This window comes from Abrus precatorius, unplaced genomic scaffold, assembly GCF_003935025.1.
Source record: "Abrus precatorius isolate BTA unplaced genomic scaffold, Abrus_2018 Scaffold8, whole genome shotgun sequence".
NCBI classification, from domain to species: Eukaryota; Viridiplantae; Streptophyta; class Magnoliopsida; order Fabales; family Fabaceae; genus Abrus; species Abrus precatorius.
This window is the reverse complement of record NW_020874428.1, coordinates 16,391,848-16,418,661: the sequence shown is the minus strand read 5'-3', so window position 1 is coordinate 16,418,661 and position 26,814 is coordinate 16,391,848. Positions and strand designations below refer to the sequence as shown.

Genomic DNA, 26,814 nt, shown 5'->3' with positions numbered 1-26,814 from the left:
ATATCTTTCACATCTCCTTCATTAATAAAATAGAATTGTCTAAGTATATGTTTAGATGTTTAATAAAATCTAGATTCCAAAAGAAGTTTACAAATTCAATCAAACAAACAGTGGTAGTTACTTTGTAGTAGCTACTTTCAATTAGCAACAATTACCATTAACTAAATGCCCCAAAACATGTAGCTTAGTGGGCATCAATAGTTACCAAACACAACAAAGATCATGGCAGGCTAGTGCATGACTTAGACATGTTTAGCATGTTATTTTGAATTTTTTACTTGTGTAATCTATAAATATTTTTTTTTTCAAAATCAAATTTAAGGGAACTTTTTTGACTTATTTGGAGAGCACTTTTCATTCTTAGGAGAATTTTAGTTAGCTTGTGTGACTTTGGTAAAATTGTAGACTAAGTAAATTTGGAGAGATCAAGCCCAAAAAGCACAAGTGATTAAACAAAAATACATGGTTCAAATTAGAGACATCTTTGCATACAATACTGTATCACACCTTCTAGATATGCATATCATGATCGTTTATTATAACGTTATGGAACATGTCAATTACATGTGATTTGCATGTTGATGAATCCATATTTTTACTAGTATTTTACTATAGTTTTAATCCATTTAATAAAGAAAATATGTTGAAAAAAGCAGAAAAACTTATAAAAATAGAATGATTGAAGGTTGTTTTTAAATACATAGTTATTTCAGTATTTGTGAATTTTCTATGTAGAAATTAATAATTCAAGCATGTTTTGTAGAAAATTCTGAGCAAAGTTCATGAAGATGAAAGATCAATGGAAATATAGAAGAAAAGTAGCAAATCTGGACTCAAAGAACAAGGTTTATGGAATTTGAGTTGGGCGTGATTACTATTATCAATAAAAGTGATTGATCCAGAGCTTAAATGAGAAGTGGAGTTTGTGCTTAATCACTATTATCCACAAGAGTGAGTGTTTCAGAGGCTTTCTCAGAAGAACACAGTACGCGTTATCACTTTCACTGGTGAAAGTGAGCATTCCAGACAAGCTCTAAACTTAGCAAGTTGCGCGTTGACACTTTCATTGGTGAAAGTGAACATTCCAGAGGAACCTCATTCATAACAAAGAGCGCATTATGACTTTCATTGGTGAAAGTGGATGTTTCAGAGAAGCCTCACTCTTAGCGAGTAACGCGTTATCATTCTCGCCAACAAGAGTGATTGTTCTAGAGAGGCATGTAGCAAGGCAACTTGCGCGTGACCACTTTTACTCATGAAAGTGAACACACATGCAACTCGACTTCCAGCGTTGCCACTTTTATGAATGAAAGTGATCATTCCAGTCTTCCAGAACACCAGATAAGCCTTTGCGTGGCTACTTTTGTGAAGAAAAGGGATAACACGCAAAAGGCGAGAAAACTTATAAATTGCAGAAGCGCTCAAATATTTGGAATCTTTGATTCATTTTTTACTTGCACTTAGTTTTCTGGTGTAAGGAGAGTCTGAGAGAGAGATTGGAGATGAACATCGATCTTCATCCTAGAGGAATCAGATTGAAGATCGATTGAAGATGACTCTTATGCGTTCACTCTCTTCTTCTCTTTCTTTTTCTTTCTCTGCTGTAATGGTTGCGTAAATTTTTCATAGTTAGGGATTATGGATCCAAAACGAATGTGTTGAATCAATTCTGGATCTGATTTTTGGGTTTTGGAATGGATTGAGTGATTGATTCTACACTTTACATAGTGATCGAATGGAAATTTGATTAACTAATTACAGAGAAACTCTTATCAATAGAAATTAGATTTGTTTCTCATATCTGAATCAATTACCAAGATTATAGCTTTCTTAGGGATAAGAAAACTTGATCTTGCAATCTTTTGATTTCTTACACTTAAAGCAACATTGAATTGAACCAGATCTAAGGAATTAGAGTGATTTGATTGAATGTTAGGTTCATTGAGTTAAGGAATTAACCTCTGAATAATACAATGTGAAACTGATTGTCATTCTTTCCAATTACTTGCAAGTTCAGAACTTTATTGATTCAACATTGAAGTTTTGGTGAAACAACTCCCTAGCTATATTTTCCACATTTGTTAATAACACATTTGTATGTTAATTGTTCTGTTTTTCTTCTAAGTTCAATACTTGTCAATTTGAATTCCAAACTCTATCTGAAATTTGTGAAGCTCAACTAAGTGTGGCCTTGTGAAGTGATAATTGAGTACTTTTATTCCCTGAGGATGATACTTGGGACTCTAACACAGTTCTTTCAATTTTTTAACTTGCTAGATCAACACTAGTACACTTGTTAGTCAAATTAACTTCTCTTTAGAAGTGTGGTTTTTAGCGTCGTTGCCAAGGAATATTGTTTTCAATATCATTAGTAACAAGAAAGTAATTAGATTGAGCATTTGTTTCCTTTAAAGTTTCTGCAATATTAGATTACATTTATATTTTTCTGTTTGCAATCAGTTGAGTAGTTAATTCTATATTTGTGTAGTTTTGATTTCTGATTGATTTTATATTGTTGTAAATAGTTACTTTGCATATGTGTACTGTGAATTAGTGCAGTTTTCTGTTTTCTTCTACTATATTTGTATTTTTTTAATTGTATATGCGTAGCAAAAATAAAAATAAATCAACTCTGGTCTTTGATCCTGGTATAGATATAACTTTGAGAAGATTAAGAAGAGAGGCTAGAGTAGAAAATTTCTTAGGAAGTGATAGTGAATTAGAGGTTATCTAATCTCCAGAGATTCAGAATACTCCTATCCAAAAAGGAACACCTACTCCTCTAGGACAGTTAACTCCAGAAATAGAGATGGTAGAGCAATATAGGATGAGAACATTAGGAGACTATGCAATTCCAAACATGTAGGGTTATAATTCTTCAATAGTTAGGCCAACTATTCAAGCTAATCACTTTGAAATTAAACCATCCCTGCTACATTTAGTGCAATAAGACCAATTTTCTGGTGAAATTTCTAATGATCCTAATCTGCATATTTCAAATTTTTTACAGTTATGTGATACTATAAGAATGAATGGAGTAAGTGAAGATGCCATAAGACTAAGATTGTTTCCATTTTCTCTTATAAACAAGGCTAAATGCTGGTTACAAGCACAACCACAAGGAAGCATTACCACTTGGACAGAGCTTGTGAACAAATTTCTAACCAAGTACTTCCCTCCATCCAAAGCTGCCAAACTAAGAGGAGAAATTACATCTTTCATGCAGCAGGAAGGAGAATCATTATATGAAGCCTGGGAAAGGTATAAGGAACTACTGAGAAGGTGTCCACATCACTGTATTTTAGATTGGATGCAGTTGGAGACTTTCTACAATTGGATGAATGCAGTAACAAAAACCATGGTTGATGCAGCTGCAGGAGGCTCTTTAAATATGAAATCTTTAGAAGAAGCTCAGAGAATCATTGAGATGATGGCATCATCAATGTACCAGAATTCAAACTCAAGGAATGCAGGGAGAAGTACTGGATATGAAGCCAAGATTTTAGAAACTTTTCTTACACAGAATCAGCTGCAAAACCAGATGTTTTCAGAACAAATAGTTGCCTTGACTCAACAGATCAGCAATCTACAATCTGGAAGTGCAGGAATAAATCAACTAAGCTGTGATTTTTGTGGAGGAAATCATGCCAATGGTGCATGTGATGTATCTAAAGTAAACCACAAGAACAAGTGAATTACATGGGCAATTTTTAGAGACAGCAACCTTCATTCCCACTTGGATTTCAATACTCTAATAGCAGAAATCATTAATACTCTAATTGGAATAATTAATATTCTGCTACCAAGAATTCTAACTCTGCTTTACCTTTTTCTAATGCAGGTCCAGTAGCACAACAACCTTACTTTCAAAGGAATCTAGCTACTCAATCTCAAGGAAATCAGAAGTTTTCTAAGCCTATGATTGAAAGGTTGACTGAGATGGAGGAAACTATGCTGCAGTTCATGAAAGTAACCTAAACAAGTTTCAAGACACAAAAGGCTTCCATGAAGAAGTTGGAAACACAAATTGGACAGCTAGCTAAACAACTGTCCAGCAGAGATAAAGGAAGATTTCTAAGCAACACAGTAATAAATTCAAAAGAGCATTGTCAAGCCATAACTACAAGAAGTGGAGCTGTGTTTGCAAGTCCTAAACCTGTAGAAAAAAAGCAAGTGATGCAGTAGAAGAAAGAAGAATTGAACAAGATCCGCAACAAGGAAATTTCAAATTATTGAAGAGAGATCATTCAGAAGAAAAGGTAGAAATTCCTATAAATTCTGAGAGGAAGACCAAGAAGCAACTTTTTGAAGAAGCTTGCAAGCCAATAGATCCAGAAAAATACAAGAGGCTGCCTTATCCTCAAAGAGTCCAAAATCCTAAACAGGAGGAACAATTTGAGAGATTTCTGAATGTTTTTAAGAAATTACAAATTAATATTCCTTTTGCAGAAGCTTTGGAACAAATGCCATCATATGCAAAGTTTATGAAGGAATTACTCTCCAGAAAAAGGAAGTTAGAGCATGATAAGACAGTGTCATTGACAGAAGAATGCAGTGCCATTCTTAAGAGAAAATTTCCTCAAAAACTCAAAAATCCAGGATCCTTCAACATACCATGCAAAAAAGGACAATGTATTGTAGAAAGAGCATTATGTGATTTGGGAGCAAGCATTAACTTAATGCCTTTAGCTATCATTAAGAAATTGGGCATAGAAGAAGTGAAACCAACCAACATCACACTGTAGCTAGTTGATAGATCATATACTTATCCATATGGAGTTGTGGAAGATTTATTGGCTAAAGTTGATAAGTTCATTTTTCCTGCAAACTTTGTAATTCTGGACATGGAGGTGGATGCAAACATACCTGTGATCCTAGGCAAGCCATTTCTTGCAACTGGGAGAGCTCTCATTGATGTGCAAAAAGGAGAGCTCATGCTTAGAGTTCAAGATGAAAAGATAGTGTTTAATGTTTTTGAAGCTTTGAAATATCTAATTGAAGATAACACATGCATGAGAATAGAAATAATGGATTCTCTTATTACACCTTATCCTATTGATGAATTTGATGAAAGTTTTGTGTTAAGAGAAACCATAGCTGTAGGGAGTACCAAATATGTAATCCATAGTGAAGAGCACATTATGGAAATTGAGCAACAATTGGAAGCTCTACCAATTCTAACCCCTGCAGAGAATTCAGTCAAAGAAGAGCTGAAAGAGGAAGTGAAAGAAGATCAAAATTAGAATCTAGAACTCAAGTAGCTGCCTTCTTACTTGAGATATGCTTTATTGGATAAGAATCACGAAAATCCAGTCATCATCAACAATGAACTCAAAGAGGAAGAAGAGGAAAGTTGCTGAGAATTTTGAGAAAGCACAAATCAGCAATAGGCTGAAGCATTTTAGACTTGAAAGGTATAAATCCTTCTTTTTGTAAACATAGAATTCTATTTGAAGAGAAATTTAAACCAGTTGTGTAGCCATAAAGAAGGTTAAATCCATCCATGAAAGAAGTAGTAAAGAAAGAAGTCATGAAATTACTAGATGCAAGGATCATTTATCTAATTTCGGACAGCTAATGGGTGAGTCCAGCCCAAGTTGTCCCTAAGAAAGGAGGGATGACAGTTATGCCTAATGAGAAGAATGAACTCATACCTACTAGGGCTGTCACTGGTTAGCGCATATGTATTGACTATAGGAAGTTGAATGATGCAACTAGAAAGGATCACTTCCCATTTCCATTTGCTGACCAAATGTTGGAAAGACTTACTAGACATGCATTATATTGTTTCCTTGATAGATATTCAGGTTACAACCAAATAGCAGTGGACCCTATGGATCAAAAGAAGACTACATTTACATGTCCATTTGGAGTTTTTGCATATACAAGAATGCCATTTAGATTATGCAATGCTCCTGCTACATTCCAAAGGTGCACGCTTTCCATCTTTTCTGATTTACTAGAGAAAATAATTGAAGTGTTTATGGATGACTTCTCTATTTTTGGAAATTCATTTGATGATTGTTTAGCTAATTTATCCACTGTTTTGCAGAGATGTCAAGATACTAACCTTGTGTTGAACTGGAAAAAGTGTCATTTCATGGTCCAAGAGGGCATTGTCCTTGGCCATAAAATTTTAGTAAAAGGAATGGAGGTGGATCAAGCAAAAATAGAAGTTATTAGTAAACAGCCTCTACCAATTAATGTTGAGGGAGTTAGGAGTTTTCTAGGTCATGTAGGCTTTTATAGGAGGTTTATCAAAGACTTTTTAAAAAATTGCAAAACCTCTTAGTGATTTACTTGTGAAAGATGCTGAGTTTGTATTTGATGATGCTTGTTTGCATGCATTTTTTGTTTTGAAAGAGAAACTTATTTCTGCACCTATTCTTGCAAAACCTAATTGGAATTTACCTTTTGAAAAAATTGATGTGTAATGCAAGTGATAGTGCAATAGGTGCTGTTTTAGGACAAAAAAAGGATAGAAAATTGCATGTCATTTATTATTCCAACAAAGTTTTAAATTCTGCACAAATAAATTACACAAATACTGAAAAAGTACTCCTTGCCATTGTGTTTGCTTTTGACAAATTTAGATCATATTTGATGGGATCAAAAGTTATAGTGTATATTGACCATTCTGCACTTAAATATTTGTTGTCCAAGCAGGATGTCAAGCCAATATTATTGAGATGAATTCTCTTACTGCAGGAATTTGAATTAGAAATTAGAGATAAAAAGGAAAAGGAAAATGGGGTAGCTAATCATCTATCCAGACTTCCATTAGAAAGTCTAACCCTTAACTCCTTAGAAATCAATGAAGAATTTCAAGATGAAAGGTTGCTTGTAGTGGAAGACATGCCTTGGTTTGCAGATATTGCAAATTTTAAGGCTACTCAACTCATTTCAAAGAGACTCACTTGGCAGCAAAAGAAGAAATTTTTACATGACAGCAAATTCTATGTGTGGGAAGACCCTTAATTGTTCAAGATTGGGGTGGATGGTCTACTTAGGAGGTGTATTCCACAAAGTGAGCAAGCTGATATTATGGCATTGCCACAATTCAGATTATAGAGGCCACCATGGATGTTCAAGAACTGCTGCAAAAGTCTAGCAAGCAGGATTTTTCTAGCCTACACTCTTCAAGGATGCCAAGAAATATGTTGAAAGCTGTGATAAGTGTCAAAAGACAGGCAACATCTCTAGGAAGCATGAACTGCCATTGACAACATTCTAGAAGTGGAGTTATTTGATGTATGGGGAATTGACTTCATGGGACCTTTTCCCACATCATTTTCTCATGAGTATATCTTAGTGGCAGTTGACTATGTTTCTAAGTGGGTGAAAGCCATCCCCACAAGAACGAATGATGCCAAGGTAGTGATCTCTTTTATAAGAAGGAACATCCTTGTAAGGTTTGGAGTGCCCAGATTTTTAATCAGTGATGGAGGTGCACATTTATGCAACAAATACCTTGGGTCTGTACTAATAAAGTATGGTGTGAAGCACAAGGTTGCTACTCCATATCATCCACAAACAAATGGACAAGTTGAAGTATCAAACAGAAAAATCAAGCAGATTTTGGAAAAAAAGTGGTGAATAGTTCAAGGAAAGATTGGTCAAAGAAGCTAGATGACTCTCTATGGGCATATAGAACTGCCTTTAAGACTCCAATTGGTATGTCACCCTACCGGTTAGTCTTTAGAAAGACATGTCATTTACCTTTGGAGCTGAAACATAAGGCTTATTGGACCACTAAATGACTGAACTTTGATTTACCAAGTGCTGGGAAGAAGAGAATTTTACAGCTACATGAATTGGAAGAGTTCAAACAGCAAGCCTATGAAAATGCAAAGCTGTATAAAGAAAGAACTAAGAGAATTCATGATAAGTTCATTCTGAAAAGAGAATTTAAACCTGGACAACAAGTGTTATTGTTTAACTCTAGACTGAAACTATTTCCTGAGAAACTTAGATCAAGGTGGTCTGGACCTTTTCTGATCAAAGAAACATATCCCTTTGGAGCAATTCCAATTGAAGATCAAAAGACAGGGAGAGAATTCAAGGTCAACGGCCAAAGATTGAAGGTTTGTCATGGAGAGGAATTTGCAAGGAATATCTACTATGTCAAACTAGTTTCTCTTGAGTGAGGAACATTTAATGTCAAGCTACTGAGATTAAAAGAGCGCTTTGTGAGAGGCAACTCACATTTCTGAACCCTTTTACTGTTTTTGCATTGCACTTGAATTTTCATTATTCACTTTGTTAAATTTCTACATTTCTGATTCTGTGATTTTGCTACATCTGTGTTTTGAGGTTAATCTGATGAATGAATTGAGATTTTATGTTGTGAGTGTGTATTGAAAGGATTAGAATTGAATAAGTGAGTTACTTGAGGTTTTAGAGAACTTTGATTGATGAAAGGAGTCACTCTTTTTCAGGAAAGGAGTCACGCAGAGACTGCATTTTGATGTTTCCCTCTAGAAAAATCACTTTTGCTTATAAAAGTGATCACGCAGAGGCATGAAGAGTAACACCCTCCTCTAGAACAATCACTCTCACATATGAGAGTGATCACGCAGAGGCTGACTGGAAAACACACCTTCTAGAACATTCACTCTTATTGATAAAAGTAACCATGCAGAACTCTGAAGGAGATACCTCTCCCTAGAACACTCACTTTTCTGGTAAAACATGGCCACGCACAGGTAAGTATGAGATATCCCTTTGTGCATTTTCCCTTTCATTGACAAAAGTAATAACGCTCAGGAAATAAGCTTGCATGTTGTCACTTTTTCCAACAATAGTGATAATGCACATTTCAATCGTAAAAATCAACCTCTATGAAATGCTCACTTTGTTGAAAAATAGTGAACACGCTGGATGCTTTTAATTTTGTAACGTTCACTTTTTCTTTTAGGAGTGGTCACGTGCCCACGCGTGGTTATAAATATTGCTTAAAGTGATCACGCACACACACTCTTAAACATAAAACTCACACTTCCCTCTGCGCGCTCTCTGATTCTCACCCTCTGTGTACTGACCCAGAAGAATATTCTTCTCCCCCTCACGTGAATCTACATTTCTACATCTCTATTCCAGGTACACTTCTCATTATTTCTGAAATTTGTGGGTTGGGGTCTGTACGTTTGAAAGCTTTGGAAAATGTTTGAATAGGGCGAATGAGAAAATATTTTGAGTTGTTTAATTCAAACATGGAACGAAAAGATACTATGGCTAGGTTTTCACTTTATTGTTGATGTTCTTATTTAGAGATTCGAACCTGCATTACTATATATTTGAACAAGCTTTCTGCAAAATTTGAGTTGACCTAAAGGACTACAGTGAAAATGTTTGACTTGAAATGTTTGAATGTGATTGTCTAATATTAGTTGATGCTCTATACTAGATTAAATGTTTGACAAATTTCATGCCAAATAATTCTGCATTATTTTGATGAAAAGTCTGTTTGCTAAATTGAAGAATTCTGTGAAAAGTTGAAAACCTGAAAATGTCCTTCTGTGTTACCCTGTTTTTCTGTGATTATGTGCATTCTGAAATTGCAATTGGGAACAAATATTACAATCTATCTCAGTGTGATTGCTAAATGTTGTGCATCTATAATTTTCACATATGTGTATGGATAATTGCATTAGCCTAACAACAGAATGCATTTTAACTTGTGTAATCTGTTAAATTGATTTTTAGCATCAATCTGTAAATGGCAAGAACATCCAACAACACCCCAGTAGGATCTTCAAGGGGCACTCCAAGATCCAAGAGGGGTAGAATGGAAGGAGCCTCAACTTCAAGGCCAATTGAAATGCATGATCCCAGATAGGGCATTTGAAATTGCTGGAGAGAATTACCTTGAATACAAGGAGGAAATCCAGAAAAGGGAATGTGACTCCTTCTGCTCTATGGCTAGCATGGGCTGGAGGAAAATTACACAAGAGTTCTATGCCAATGCCATGAGATTCAAGGGAGATCAAATCCCCAAATTTCACACAATGGTCAAGGGGATGAGAATTGAGTTCACTGCTGCCAATATCAACAAGGTGCTAAATATCAACACTGAGAAGCAACTTGGATAGCTGGAGTTTAGTACCTTCAAGAATAGCCCTGACAAGGACTATGTGGAAATTATGCAGAGGATTGGAAGGCTCGGAACAACTTGGCAGCTGAACCAGGCCAAGAAGCCCAAGTGCATCACCACCAAAAATTTGTTACCTTTTGCTAAAGTTTAGAGCACATTCATCCTGAACTCTTTCATGCCAGTCAAGCATAGTTCAACACTGGCAGTAAAAAGAGCAAAACTTCTTTTTGCAATTGTCAATGATATGTACATTGATGTGGGAGAAGTGATTAGTGAATGCATTCTCAATATTCTGAAAACAAAGAGAGATTCACTACCTTTTCCTTCTTTAATAATTGTGCTTTGTGAGGATGCAGGGGTAGAATTTGGTGACTACCAAGAGAGGATCAGAGCTATGCCACCCATATCAATTGCAATGGTGAAGGAGATTTATGCCACCACCTCTTGCACTACAGTAGCTCCCATCCCTTCTCAATTTAAGAAAGACAAGCCAATGAAGATGAAGAACACACTAAATTTGATGGTTGAAAGGCAGAATCAGTTGGCTGAGAGGTAGAATGAACTCCATAACAGTGTCAAAGCTGGAATCATGCTGCTAGAGTGTGTCCTGCTGAACGTTGGTCAGAGGATGGGAATGACCAAGGATGAGATGTACCATACACCAGATTTGGTAGAAAATGCTCAGTGTCTGTGCTCCTCAGTTTTCAAAGACCTGCCAATCTATAAAACTCATTTCCCATAGCCAGCTGAAGTGGAGGAGGAGGCAGAAGAAGAAGAGGAAGATGAAGAATCAAAAGAAGAGGACACCTCAGATGAAAATGAAGCAGATGAATAGCTTAGGACTTTTAATTTTTATCATTTAGAAATTTTGTAGATAGTTGTAATTAAGTTTCAAACTTTTGGGATTTGTAATTACATTTTAGGGTTTAATTTTAGTTATGAATATTTCTGTTTTAAATATCTTCTAGTTTTGAAGTTAACTGCATTTTAATTGATAATTGATAAATTTTTGGTGTTATCTGCAAAAGCTGTCACTATCACACAGCACTCAAACACAATGGATTGTGACACTTGCACAAGCTGCCATGAAAGGCGATTAATTCTTTACCTCTTGTTCATGAGTTTAGCTTCACATTCATTGCAAAATTTTTAGAAAAATCACAAAAATATTAGTATAGATATTGAGCTGCATTCTATGGATTAACTGCATTCTACTTGACAATTCTGTGAATTTTGATTAAATTTTTCTTTTTAAGTTATTTTTCCCATTCTCAAAATGAGATCACACTTGTAATTTTTAAAATGAGGCAGTCTTGCCATTCTGCAAATATAATTCTGAAAAAGTGAATTGTGAGCTTCATTGATTAACATGTTCACTTAAAAAGCCTTGGTGAGACTTAAACCTCATGCATTTCTTGTTGTGTGCTAATTGATCTCATATTTTGTTGCTCCTCTAGAACTTGCATTGTTTCTTGATTGAATTTGTAAAATGTACAATTCGCATATATGATGAAGGCCTTCTTTGTTCATGCTTAGAGCCTAAATAAACCTCCCTTGTGCTAAAAATCCTAGTTCACCCTTTTGAGCCTTTAACCTTTCATTCGGCAAAACTTCAATATAAGCCTTACTGAAAAACCATGAGACCTATCCAAATAAGAAAGAGGCAATTTTGAGTTTAATGAAAGATGATTTCCAGAATTAAGTTTGGGGTGGCATGTTCTGATATTGTATGACATTGCTTGAGGACAAACAAAGTTTTAAGTTTGGGGTGGGTAACAACAAAGTTATGAGTTATTTGAAAAAGAAAAGTAACAGCAAAGCTCTGAGTTATTTGAAAAGAAAAATGAAAAGCAAAGTATTGAAAAGAAGAAATAGAAAGGTGTGAAAAACATAAAAGAATTTCATGCATAAAGGCATAAACTTATACATGAAAAGCACTTGAAATGTTGCAAAAATCATAAAATGTTGTGCAAAATTGAATGGAAGAAAAAGAGAATGCAATCTCATTCTAAGTTTTGAACTTCATCTACTTGAATTGCATCTTTTCTGTTTGGAATTAACCATATTGAACACCTACCTGGCCTTTAACCTCAATTTTACCTGAAAAGTCCTCTTGATATGTGATTTGTTACATTTTTATAGAGGAGATTGAGAATATATGCAAGTCTCTGGTAGAGTGTGGTAAAAATGATGATGTAGAGAGAAAAACAGTGAACCTAAACACTATTGAGTGATGAGGGAAATACTTCTAGTGAGTTGTGATCATGTTTCTTAATTTTGCTCACATGAACTTTGTTGAAATACATGAACTTAGATAGCAATTCTTACTCATAGTATGATTAATGCAGTGTGATTATCATGATGAGTGATTGGATGTATAACTTGATTGAATTAGGAAATTAGAAAATGCAAAATTGAAAATTGGAAAATTTGAGAAAAGCAATTTGTTAATTGAATTTGAAAAGTGGAGGAACTTACCTTTGTTTAGTTTGATTTGCTTGGGAACAAGCAAAAATTCAAGTTTGGGGTGGTGATGAATCCATATTTTTACTAGTATTTTACTATAGTTTAATCCATTTAATAAAGAAAATATGTTGGAAAAAGCAGAAAAATTTATAAAAATAGAATGATTGAATGTTGTCTTTAAATACATAGTTATTTCAACATTTGTGAATTTTCTGTGTAGAAATTAATAATTCAAGCATGTTTTGTAGAAAATTTTGAGCAAAGTTCATGAAGATGGAAGATCAATGGAAAGATAGAAGAAAAGTAGAAAATCTGGACTCAAAGAACAAGGTTTATGGAGTTTGAGCTGGGCGTGATCACTATTGCCAATGAAAGTGATTGATCCATAGCTTAAATGAGAAGTGGAGTCTGTGCGTAATCACTGTTATCCACAAGAGTGAGTATTCCAGAGGCTTTCTCAGAAGAACTAAGTGCGCGTTATCACTTTCACTGGTGACAGTGAGCGTTCCAGACAAGCTCCAAACTTAGCAAGTTGTGCGTTAACACTTTCATTGGTGAAAGTGAACGTTCCAGAGGAACCTCATTCACAACAAAGAGCGCATTATCACTTTCACTGGTGAAAGTGGATGTTTCAGAGAAGCCTCACTCTTAGCGAGTAATGTGTTATCACTCTCGCCAACAAGAGTGATTGTTCTAGAGAGGCATGTAGCAAGGCAACTTGCGCGCGCGCAACTTGACTTCCAGCGTTGCCACTTTTATGAATGAAAGTGATCATTCCAGTCTTCCAGAACACCAGATAAGCCTCTACGTGGCTACTCTTGTGAAGAAAAGTGATAATGCACAGAAGGCGGAAAAACTTATAAATTGCAGAAGCGCTCAAATTTTTGGAATCTTTGATTCATTTTTCACTTCCACTTAGTTTTCTAGTGTGGAGAGAGTCTGAGAGAAAGATTGAGGACAAACATCGAGCTTCAACCTAGAGGAATCAGATTGAAGATCGATTGAAGATGACTCTTCTGTGTTCACTCTCCTCTTCTCTTTCTTTTTCTTTCTCTGCTGTAATAGTTGCGTAAATTCTTCATAGTTAGGGATTATGGATCCAAAACGAATGTGTTGAATCGATTCTGGATCTGACTTTTGGGTTTTGGAATGGATTAAGTGATTATTTTGCACTTTACATAGTGATTGAATGGAAATTTGATTAACTAATTACAGAGAAACTCTTATCAATGGAAATTAGATTTGTTTCTCATATTTGAATCAATTACTAGGATTATAGTTTTCTTAGGGATAAGAGAACTTGATCTTGCAATTTTCTGGTTTATTACACTTAAAGCAACATTGAATTAAACCAGATCTAAGGAATTAGAGTGATTTGATTGAATGTTAGGTTCATTGAGTTAAGGAATTAACCTCTGAATAATACAACGTGAAACTGATTGTCATTCTTTCCAATTACTTGCAAGTTCAGAACTTTATTGATTCAACATTGATGTTTTGGTAAAACAACTCCTTTGCTATGTTTTCCACATCTGTTAATCACACATTTGTATGTTAATTGTTCTGTTTTTCTTCTGGGTTCAATATTTGTCAATTTGAATTCCAAACTCCATTTGAAATTTGTGAAACTCAACTAAGTGTGGCCTTGTGAAGTGATAATTGAGTACTTTTATTCTCTGAGAACGATACTTGGGACTCTAATACAATTCTTTCAATTTTATAACTTGCTACATCAACACTAGTACATTTGCTAGTCAAATTAACTTCTTTTTAGAAGTGTGACACATGTACTTTGTTATTTTGTTAATTAACCTAGTATAACCTTGTCTCTAGTTATTTCTATTTTCTAATTTCTTTCATACCTCTACTAAATAAAGTTCTTAATCTTTTTATTAACGTTAAATCATCACGAGGGTCTTTTAAACCAATTTTGTTGATTTTAATATTTAGGGTTCAGATTAAACAATTAATAATAGTATGTTTTTATTAAAAAATAAAAATATTTGTTGTATTTGTTTATATTTAATATAATAAATATAGACACACACTGTAGCCAAATGGTCGATTCATTACGATTCAACGAGAAGGAAATCAGGGAGGGGATACCAGAGAGTGCTCACAAAACTATATAGCTTTTGTTTTTAGTTGCTTAGTGGAAACTTTAAAATGATGAGAATTTCGACAGGAAATAAGAATGACCGAAAGCGAAACTTTAAAATGTGGTCCCGAGATATCTAATTGTTGTGCATAATGGGTTGTTTTAATCATCGCTCTTGGTATTATATAAGGAAGCCCATTCCATACACATGAAATCATAGCCTCTTCTACTCTCATTAACCACCAACATTTGTTAACTAAGTTAATAAATGATGATGAAAATATGTGGACCCAGTTTTGGCAATATGTTGACTCAGGCAAAGCCTTATTTGTTAACTATGGGGTTGCAATTTGGGTTGGCTGGAACATTCATCATCACCAAGGCTTGTCTCGATCATGGAATGAGTCGTTTTGTGTTAAATGTTTATCGCAATGCAATTGCTGCGTTTGTCTTTGCCCCCTTTGCGCTCATCTTTGAAAGGTGCTACTCATTTTACATTATACTCTTAAAATTACCGGATGATTTTGTGTGAAAAAATATTTTTCTTTTAACTACAAAATGACACACGTTATTTGATTTGTTTCTTCTTCTTTTTTTTAGTTTTAAATTTTTTTAAGAAAAAACGACGAAACTGATACAAAGTGAGAGTTTTATAATTATAAGTGAAAATGAAAAAACTGAAATGAGATTATTTTTTTTTGTCAAATTAAACTGCCGGAGTCCATATGCTTTTTACAGACAAGTATAGTGTGGAGTAACAATTTCTATCACACATAACCATATGATATCCATCATAATATATACGTAGTAACTTTGTGTTTAGTAATCTTCATACAACTTTGTCTAAGTTACTTTCTTTTTACAATTTTTGCAGGAACGTTCGGCCAAAGATGACCATCTCTGTCTTCATACAAATACTAGCCCTTGGATTTCTGGAGTAATTATCTGAAACCTATCTATCTCACACTCACATGCGTGACATGTAGCATATACTCGAGAAATTGGAAAAGCATAGCATAGTCCCTCCTCCTTAGCTTCAATTATTTCAATGACACATCCATTGTTTATGGTTTAGTAATCATCTAGAGCCTATACTACTTTCATAAGTATCCTGATTTCGAGGGGAAATCATATTTACCGTAACTTAATATACTATAAAGTTACTCCCTTTCTGTTTGAAACACTTACTAGTATCTATTAATTAAATTGCTATTATTCTAGATATACTTACATTGAGTAATTGTTGAAGTTTCATTACACATATTTTTCAAATCTTTAACTAAGAATTTAACTATGACAATTAATAAATATTACGTCGAGTAAAACTAGGAGCTTACCTTCAAAAAATAAAGATAAAAAGTTAGTTCTTTTTAAATAAGTTGTCTAATTTAAATTTAGTGAATAGACAAAAATTAACTCTTAATGTTTCCTCACTTAATGAATCTACCCGATTTAACTAAATTGGATCAATTAAACTTAATGTAACTAGTGGATAATAGGAGTCTCAAAACTAAATTTTACTACAGAAAGCTAAAATTCACATTAATTACCACTTTATAGCACTTTTCAAATTACCCCCTAAATTGTTTTTTTTTTTTTCACTAATTTGGTTATTTTAGTTTTGATTTTAACCTTTTAACCATTGTTTTAGATGTAACTAACTACTATATTTTTCATTTAACTCAAACTTTTGGAGAATTCGGAAATAAAATTTTAGGGTGCATGGAATATTTAATAAACTTAAAATTAAGATCATTAAACATAATTTACCCTAAATTCTTGAATAGGCATCTTTATATAATAATAATAATAATAATAATAATAATAATTTTTGTTGCTTCCACCCCCTATCCCAAAAATTGTTACCATAAAAGATAGCTGATCTTATGGTAATTGATATTTGGTCGTTACTTCATTGTAAAAGATACTGAGAAGAAGACTCGCAAAATTTACATATTTTAGTCAAACTTACGGCAACTTCAGTGCGTATTGATTGTCATATGTATTTGATATTTCAGGCCAGTAATTGATCAAAGCCTTACTTGCTTGGGGATGCAATACACTTCGGCATCATTTGCATCTGCTATGATGAACTCCGTACCTTCTCTAACCTTTGTGCTAGCGGTAATTCTGAGGTAAAATTCAATTTATTGAAGATAATTTTACTTCTACTTTATTTATAATAAACTTCTAATACTTTTCCTTTCAACTCTATTTTATTCCTTTTAATAATGTTGGTACACTTATGCTAATCCAATCCATATCGATTCATTTCGTACATAGTTTACGACTCGTACTTATATTATGTACAAATACATAACATTGTAATCTTAATATAAAGAGTCTTAGTGACAGGGCAAACTCTAATGCAAAATAACATCGTGTTTCTATTACGGATATACTTACAAGATAAGGTGACGTTCTTGCCAATATTGCTGATTTTTTTGTCTAACATAAAGAGAATGTATTTATAAAAAGTATTCCGATAATAAAGTGAGGTGTTAGTTTAAGTTATAAATACTATTAAATATTTAAAAGTCAATCTTTCATTTGTATTTTTTATATTTTTTTATAAGTAATATTATAGATTAATAAACTTTGTGAATCAGACTTAATTTTGGTTTTCCAATTAAATAAATAATGATATAATTATTTATTCTAATTAGTTTAATTATTTTTTAATCTGATTGAGAAGAGGAGTCCGCGTGATTTATCTATATTCTTATAATAGTAGCGCCGAATCCCTACTTCTTCTTGCTAGAAAATTTCCGGATAGGCCTTCTAGTGCGCCATCTCTTAGCCTTCCTACCCCTCTCTTTCTTTGGGCGAATCATGTGCAGGCTGCATGAACAGTTGCATTTTTCTTTCACGGACTTTCTGGAAATGAGCAGGGGCATGTTGGGCTGGATTAGTTTGAGGACCTCTGTAGTAACCTTCTGCTGAAGGAGTATTCGAATTTCTTCATAATGGTGTCCTATGATGTCCTATCCAATACAATTATCAAATTACTTTGTATTATGTCAGGTTAGAGCGTGTAGAGTTAAAGGACTTTCGCACTCAGGCAAAAGTGATTGGAACCTGTGTAACGCTTGCTGGGGCTTTGTTGATGACAATATACAAAGGACCCCAAGTCAACTTATTTAATGATCCAAACACTCCCCACCAGCAAGATGAAAGTCAATCCCATAATGGTCATAAACAATGGATCCTAGGGACCCTATTTTTATGCCTTGGTTGCATGGCTTGGTCCTCCTTCTACATTTTACAGGTAATTATATTATTTATGCAATATTACATGATATGGATATATGATTCATCAAATTAATTAGGCTTGCGAGTTGTTGTTATTATATGCTCTGATGTTCATAAAAATGTGATTGTGTAAGAGCAGTCCATAACAGTGAAAAGGTACCCTGCGGAACTATCACTCTCATCGTTGATATGCTTCGCCGGTGCCTTGCAAAGTGCTGTGGTTGCGCTGGTTGCAGATCATCACTCTCGGGCATGGGCTATCGGTTTGGACTATAGGCTCTATGGTCCTCTTTATGCTGTAAGTTTAGGTTTGTGGTAAAATTTAACGGGTTTAAGCTTTTAAAATTAAATTTAGTATATTTTGAATGTAAGTTCGGGTTATATTTCAAATTGTCCCAATTCGTTTCAGTTTCATTTATCTATACCTATTAAGTATAATTTTGATTTTCATTTTTTAAAAATACTTCAAATAAAATATAATAAAACATCAAATCTCAATATATGTACAAAATTATAGCAAAATGGTTTACTTGATGCGTGTAAATGAGTAGAAAACTAATATTTGTATTTGTATTAATACTCATCAAATTGTACAAGTATTTACCTATATTCAAATTCAAATCCATTAAACGAATAATCTAACCCGTCGTACATAGTTGTAATCTATGATGGATTCACAATTGTTGGTATAATCTAGTTCCAAGTTGCTGGCCCAGAGCTAAAATGAAGTGGGCTCATCGTAGTCTCTTTCATTTTCACGTTCATGAAAAGACCCGTAAACTCTTCATCAAATCCATTTTTTGGTTAAATTATATGCGACTTCTTTACAGTGAAATTCTAATAGTTAATTTTATTTTAAATAGTTAAGAATAAGATTGGTTAAAGCGAAGGGAAAAAAAGAGCTATCATTAAAAATAAGGGAAAGAACATAATTGAGGATGTACGAATACAAAATTGTTTAATTTTTAAATATAGACGAGACTTAATCAGAACTTCAATCTTAGAGGGGTGAAAAAGCTGTATACATACGAGAGGTTGCAATACGGACAAAACTGTCGTCTTTTTTCTTAAGAGATACAAATCAAAACTTAATTATTATTTTTAAAAAAAAGACTAGAACCAAAATTCGATATATTTTATGTGAATGAGTTGGATACATAACAAAGATAAGTTCAAAGTCCATGTGACAAATTAGCAAACAAAAAATCTATGATAATAGCTACTACAAAAAATAATATGTTCAGGGCACATTTTATTAGTTAAAAATGGCTCCCATAATATATATATATATATATATATATATATATATATATATAATTATTTTTATAATTGCAGGGAATAGTGAGTTCAGGAATGGCATATTATGTACAAGGACTGGTGATGAAAACCAGAGGCCCAGTGTTTGTGACATCGTTTAATCCGCTATGCATGATCATCGTTGCTGCTTTGGGTACTTTCTTTCTACGAGAACAGCTCTACCTCGGAAGGTAACTCGTTATGGTATTTCGTTTGCGCCAATATTGTTCCTATGCTCCTTCTATCTGTATATAATACAAAAATATCCATCCATGTTTTGTTGATAAGGAAAAACACATCCATATTTATAGTATATACATTGCCACCACAAATTTTATTTGACCGTATATATTTCGAACAAAGCTCTAGCAATAGTTGTTTTCCCAATAGTAGCAATAAGTAAATTGCATAAAACATCAACATTTTTAGGACATCCAACAAAGGTTTAAGACCTGTGTTTATTTACGGGCATTATTATCTTCGTTAAATTAAATTATACATTTAATTCATATAATTAACACATTTACGAATTAGTTTATAATTAGAAAAAGTTATGTTTAAGTTTCTGCTCAATTTTGCTTTTTGTAATTTACGTTTTAGTGTTTATCATTATAATGATATTAATGATAAAAGTGATTAAATTATAATTAAATATCTATGTAAAGATTAAAAGTTTAGTTATTTTAAATATAGAAACTAAAATGTAAGTGTTTTTAATTGTATGATGTTGCTTGCGTTAAAAAAAGAAGAAGAAGCTGTTGTTATATACAATAACGTGAAATGTTGAATTTGGCTTCTAGATTTAAGATATTAATATATTAAATAAACGAGAAGTATATTTAATTTCTGAATCTTGTTTTCTGTCTCTAATCATTTATCTCAGTGTCGTTGGCGCCATCACTATTGCAGTAGGTCTTTATTTAGTGCTGTGGGGAAAATTCAAGGAGTATGCAGTCCTCACGCTGTCATCAACAACAAAGGAAACAAAAACACAACAATTGCCAACTACCTCAGCAACTCATAATTAAATAATAGAGACTATTAGAAAAGAAAATATATTACATAGAGCTATAGCTTAACTTATATTTGTCGAATAACAAATGGTTGCATAATAACTTGCACAACTTCATTTGGTGGAGGGTGTGTTGTTTATGAGCACGATATATGTATTAGCCCTGTTATATATATATATATAAGCCGTTTTAAGGTTGAATCACAACTTTGCTTTAATTATTACCATTGTCAGACCAAGACCAAGTGTTTTATTATTGTTTGTTTTTTTATTATTGTTCATTGCACTAAAGGTATAAATTGTTAGCCTCCCTGCACAGAAAACTTAAAGAAGATGTGCATGATTTAACCAGAATTAACAATTCTACGCCAACATAAGTGATTGTAAAGCCTTCTTTCCATAATGTATAACTAGAAAGGGAATACTGATTTTCGTTTTATATACATAGAGTGAGTGAGTTAGCATCCGTTGATACTCGGCTTACTTTATTCAATAATTTTTTTACAATATAAAATTAATAAATTTAATTATTGATTTAGAAGTTCTTATCAAATAATTTTATAAAATTTTATTAAAAATAAAATTAATAAATACTTTATATATTATTTTATTTTAATAAATTGTATGCTTTTAAAATATAATTAAATATCAAATTTTAGATAATATATCTACAAGTTTTAAAATTGTGTCAAATTTTTTATAATGAGGAGAAATTTAAATCATATCAACAAAATTTCATTATTTATACTTTGATTCTTGAAAGCCTATTTATTAAGGAAATAATAATAATAATAATAATAATTTAATTTTATCTCTTTAACTAAAAATAAATTGTTTTTTTATTTTAAGTTATTTCTATGATGCTTTAATGATTAAGAGGTCCTATGCCTTTCGTATGCGAAATAATTATAATTGTTAATGTTATATTAAATATGTAAAATAGATAGTAAGAGTTAGGGTATGTTTGATTTCTCTTTTAAAAAGAGTTTTCAATTTTTTTCTAAATATAGTATAAATTTATATTATATTTAAGAAAAGAAATTAAAAACTCTTTTAAAAATAGGAAACAAACATACTCTTAATGTTTTATCTTAAAAAGATATAAATATCCTTTCACTTAAAAGATATTAAAACAATCATAATTATCGATATAAGAAGAGTATAAGATATCTTTTTAATTTTATAATACAATAATAAACACCTTTATTTTATTCTCTTTTCTATGTAACTAAGTAATATATATATATATATATATATATATATATATATATAAAGTTGCATAAGTTAGTGTATTATATTACTTATAAAAAGTTAATAAGATGACATACTACAACAAGCTTTAAAGTTATATATTATAAATATTAGATATTTAAAACAAGACTTTTAAAAGTATTTTTTTAAGCAAATATATTTAAAAAAGTATAATTGTAACATATATTAATGTAAGTTTCATTTTTCATTCATATTAAATTCAATCATATTTTCTCAAACTCACTCCCTTTCATCTTTGTTTTTGAAGTTAGTTTAAGCATTTTCATTATGTTTTTAACAACTAGTTGGATAGATTCAATAGTATTGAAATTTAAGTGATAAAAGTTTGAAAAGAATATCTAAGACAAGATATCAAAAGGAACCGAGTAATTTTTACTTGAATAATGTCATAAAAGCTTTGTTCAATTTCTTCTTCTCCTACTTCAATCACTCTTTATTTTTCCTACCAAATAGCATGCAAACATGTTTACCAAATCTAACAACCTAAATAATCATAGTCTTTTTGAATTAGTCATACTTTGAATTGTGACCTTCGTAAATAGAATTAATTAAATTTGTAAACATCATATATTCATTTCAATTCTCTTAGAAACAAACTACTTGGCTAAATCAAAATAGGAATAATGACTAAAGAAATGTGGTTGAACGCTAAAAAAATGCAAAAAAATTATTCTGTATAATTTTTACTTAAACTTACCATATTCACTTAAGCTAATTTTATACCATGATGAACATATAAATTCTATCAATATTCTCTTAAGCAATTATTTTTACCTTAAGGCATGTTAATTTCACTTAAACCATAATAATTTAGCTTAAGAGAAAATATGATACCCAATCTTTGCTTAAGTCAAACTTAATTCGCTTTAGTGAATATTAGAATGTCTTGTGTGACTTAAGCGAATTAATGTAATTTTTGTTTAAGTGAGAAAAATATGGCTTAAGTGAAATTTGTAAAAATTATATAAAGTAGATGCAATTAAGGAGAGCATGAAAAAGATCTAAAATAATATTGAACAATATGTGAATATGAAAACTTATTTTTATAATGAATTGAGACTATGAGAGTATATGTGAAAATTTTAATTATGAAAATCATGAACTTCATACATAGAGTTTGTAGAAAACCATAAAGATCTAAAATGATATTCAACACTCTATTAATTCAAAAGTTATTTTTAATTATAAATTAAAATTGCATCAGATCATGTGAATGCAAACCTTCTTGAAATCACCACTTAGACAACGATACATACAAAATTTGTTTGGAAAACATAAAAAACAAAAAAAAAAAGCTATCAATACAATAATATAAAGATATAAAATAATAAGTTTTGAAGGATTAAAAGTAATTTTACTAATTTTTATAAAAGATTAAATCATAAATATATGAAAACTAAAATTATTAAATTACATGTCAAAAATTTGAATCATTTATTTTTTTAAAATACATCTAACAGTTTAAAAAAATTCACTCACTCAAACACCACTTATTTGCTTACTTATGTTAACTTAAGCCTTAAAAGTCTTCCTTCCTCTCTCTTCTACTTTCTTTACTTGAATTAATTCACTTTTATTTGTGTTTTTAAAATATGCTTATTAGAAAAATTTAAAGAAAAAGGAAAAAGAAAACATTTATAAAAATAAACAAAAGAAATTATGAAATTATAAAAAAATAATTTAAGTTCTGTGCAATTTTAGTTATTAATATAGGTGAAGGTTAAGGTGAGTTGACAAAGTAAGTAACTCATAAATAAATTAGTAAAATATCTGTTATAACATGTTTTAAAAATTTGAATATTTAAAATTTAATCCTTATTAAATTTTACAGATAAAGGATTTCAATTTCTTAAATATTTAAAATAGATCATTTTTTAACATAATTATTTTTAAGTTTAAGAAAGAACATAATTATTTATGCACGTGAAATCATATTATGTTCTCTCAAACTTACTCCCATCTTTATTGATGTTCAAGATTTTGTTTTGTGTTTTCAATGTAAAGTTCAACGATAAATTGAGTCAATAAAATCTCAATTTCACTTTTGAAATATTGTCATAGAAGCTTTATTCAATTTTTCTTACTTCTATTTCAATTCTTTCTTATTTTCTCTCCTTAATAGTATATAAACTTGTTTCTTACATTTATCTTAAACCTACATAACTATTTTTTCTTTGGATTATTATACTTTTAAATGTAAGGGTTTTCTATTTAAAAATATCATATACTAATTCCAATTATCTTAAAATCATCATTTTAATTTGATCAGAATAGGAATAATGACTAAGAATATTTTGTTGAACTAGAAAAAATACAAAGAATTAATTCATTATGCTGTGATTTTCGTTTAAATCAGAGTTATCTACTTAAGTTAAATTTAGACAAGGATGAATCTAAATTTTCTTCAAATTCACTTAAGAAAATTACTTCTAGTGAGTTTTTTTTCAATAATTTTTGCTTAAGCAAAAAAAACTCGGCTTAAGCGATGTTGCAGAATTTGTGCGATGCAAAAATGATCGTTATACATGGAGAACATGCAAAAGATTTAAAAAGGTATTGAATAATGTATCAATACAAAAATTTATTTTCATGATGAATTGAGACTGTAAGAATGAATGTGAAAGTTTTAATTTTAAAAATCATTAACTTCATAAATAGGATTTGTGGAAAACTTTAAAGATCTAACATAACATTCAATATTCTATTGATTCAAAAGTTATTTTACATTATGTATTTAAACTGCATTTAACATGTATAAACTTGTATTATTAAGTTATAAATAAAAATTCTAAACTGATTATAGAATTTAAAATACATCTAATGATTTAAAAATAGTCACTCAATCATGAGTCACTTATCTTATTAAATCATCCTAGCCTCCACCATTAATATAATCATTAAATTGAGTATTTTTTTTATTTTAGTTCCTTCTATTCTTTTTTAAAGATTCAATAATGTGATATAGATGGAAAAGGAAGCAAAGAAAAGTTTAGATGAAACAGAAGGTTTAAAATGAACTTGGACTACACCCGTATTGGCATGCCCGTGTTGATCATGACTTGCCTTTACAAAAATACGTGCATGACCGTGTCAACTCCTCTACAGTCGTGCACAATGTGTTGATCCTTTAAACGGGCTAAGTAATTATTTTTAATAAATAAAAAGCTTAATTAGATCATTAAATAGACTTCCTTTTAATAGTTCATTTTATGTTTTCTTTTAGTTTTATGTCTTCTCTTGTAAATTCTATAGGCAGACCTATAAGGTTAGTAAGCACTTCCTTTGTGTGGATTGAAGTTGATGAATGTGGGATCGATAAAGGGTATTGAATTATTGGGCTTTACCTTTTTTTTTTTATTATTATTCTTTTAGTTTATACTATGTTTTGATATAGACTTTTAAAGCTGTGACTATTTTATGGCTCTTATGGTAAATAATTACTTTTTTTTATTAATTGTGTTTGTCTCTTTTATACCTAATTTTGTGTATATTTGGATTAAATAATATTTATTGATCCGGATCTAACCCGAAATCGTGGTCAAATTAATCTTTACGACTCACACATCCGCAGCTAGCGTATCACCTCGGACAAAGTTGTAACTGAACCAACCTAACCTACATTGGAATTGGGATAACGTGGTACAATCGTACAAATGTGTTTTGACGATACCCAATAACACGTGATAGGTACGCTAAACAACAAAATCATGATAGCCCATATATAAGGAAGAGATATTCCAAAGATAGGCACGACACTATTTATCTTAAGTTGTCCTTTTAATCTAAAGGATCTTCATCATAACTTGGATTTTAGTGTTTCTTGATAGGCTTTAAGAGAGTGTGTGATTTATAAGATAAACAAAATATATGATTTAATAAGGACTAGTTTAAATTCTTAACTTTTTAATAAGTTATTAAGTTAATAAATTTATTACATCTTAATACTTTCATGAATTTTAATCTTGTATAATAATTAGGGATAAAGGTTAGTGGTAAAAAAACTATCAATATTTTATGATTAAAAAGTATCAGTAGATTTTCAGTAGTTGATGAACAATTAAAAAATCATAAAAAAAGAAGAAGATAAGAATCAACCTAACAACTTAGGTATAGTTAGAAGTTAGAATTTAAATTGAATTTATAACCCACAAATGCGTTAAAATCTATAAAATAATAATAATAATAATAATAATAATAATAATAAAGGGATTCAAGATATATTGACATGTTAAACTTTAGACACTTATATTACTTCATAATTTTTTTTTATCGAAATTAACTAATATAATTATTGATTTAAAGATTTTATCAAGCATATCATTTTTATAATTTTTTAAAAAAAATAATATTTGTTTGCATTACTTTATTTTAACTTGTAAAATATTTTTAAGTTATAACTAAATAATAAATTTTGTATAACATACCTGTAAATGTTTAAATTGTGTAAAAATTGATATACATAATAATAAAAATAATATAAGATGATTTAATAATTAGATTGATGAATCTCACATTTTATAAATAATTATTATGTGGCTAGTATTTAACACCTAATGTCAACATATCCTAATTCATGTGTGTGCATGCATCATATGAGAGTGAGAGGAACACATAAAGTATTTTTTGAAGACTAAGATTACAAAAGAATTTTAGAAAACTTGACTCTAATTATTTTTTAGTGTATAATTTAGCATTGGTCAACTCTATATAGGGATGGTAATGGGTAAAGTACCCGATGAGCACCTGCAAAATTTATTTACAATGGGTAGAGTATTTACCCACTATATGAGTACGGGTATGGGTGTATGTAAAAACTCACAAATTTTAATGGAGATGTGTACAGGTATGGGTATCTAAGTACCCACCCTGCCCCATACCCAAATATATATATATATATATATATATATATATATATATATATATATGTACATATATGCTTGAACTTTATTCTACAATTATGCATTCAATTTTTATATTATTATATTACTCATGTGAAGTTATATAAGATTAATATAAAAATATATTTAATAATAAAGTAAACCAAAAAAATTATTTTGGTTTATATTTTTAATAGAAAAATTTATTTAGTATTTTATATCTTTTAATTAGGCTATTACAATTTAATTATTATATAGTTAATATGAGATTGACTTTTCTTTAAAATATTATTTATATATGACACACATAAAATATTTTTCACGCAAATATTTTTGTTAATAAAATCATATTGATGTTTAAATCATAAAGTGAATGATAAATAATAAATATATTATAAATATTTTATAAATTTTACAATCACCTGCTATTATCGTAAATTTATTATTT

General features: G+C 31.0%; 1 protein-coding gene and 1 non-coding gene across 2 annotated transcripts; one reads left to right on the top strand and one right to left on the bottom strand.

Moving 5' to 3' along the window:
• Positions 1-3,193: 3,193 nt before the first annotated feature.
• LOC113848565 lies at positions 3,194-3,300 on the bottom strand. Its single transcript, XR_003501830.1, has one exon. It is a non-coding gene; the product is annotated as a small nucleolar RNA R71 (small nucleolar RNA).
• An 11,628-nt stretch (positions 3,301-14,928) lies between these two features.
• On the top strand, positions 14,929-20,233 carry LOC113874318 (WAT1-related protein At4g08290-like). The gene is made up of 7 exons (XM_027512553.1): positions 14,929-15,137; positions 15,532-15,594; positions 16,676-16,792; positions 17,682-17,925; positions 18,049-18,207; positions 19,245-19,396; positions 20,089-20,233. Exons 1-7 carry the CDS (start codon positions 14,929-14,931, stop codon positions 20,231-20,233), a joined length of 1,089 nt encoding a protein of 362 aa, XP_027368354.1.
• The last annotated feature ends 6,581 nt before the right edge of the window (positions 20,234-26,814 follow it).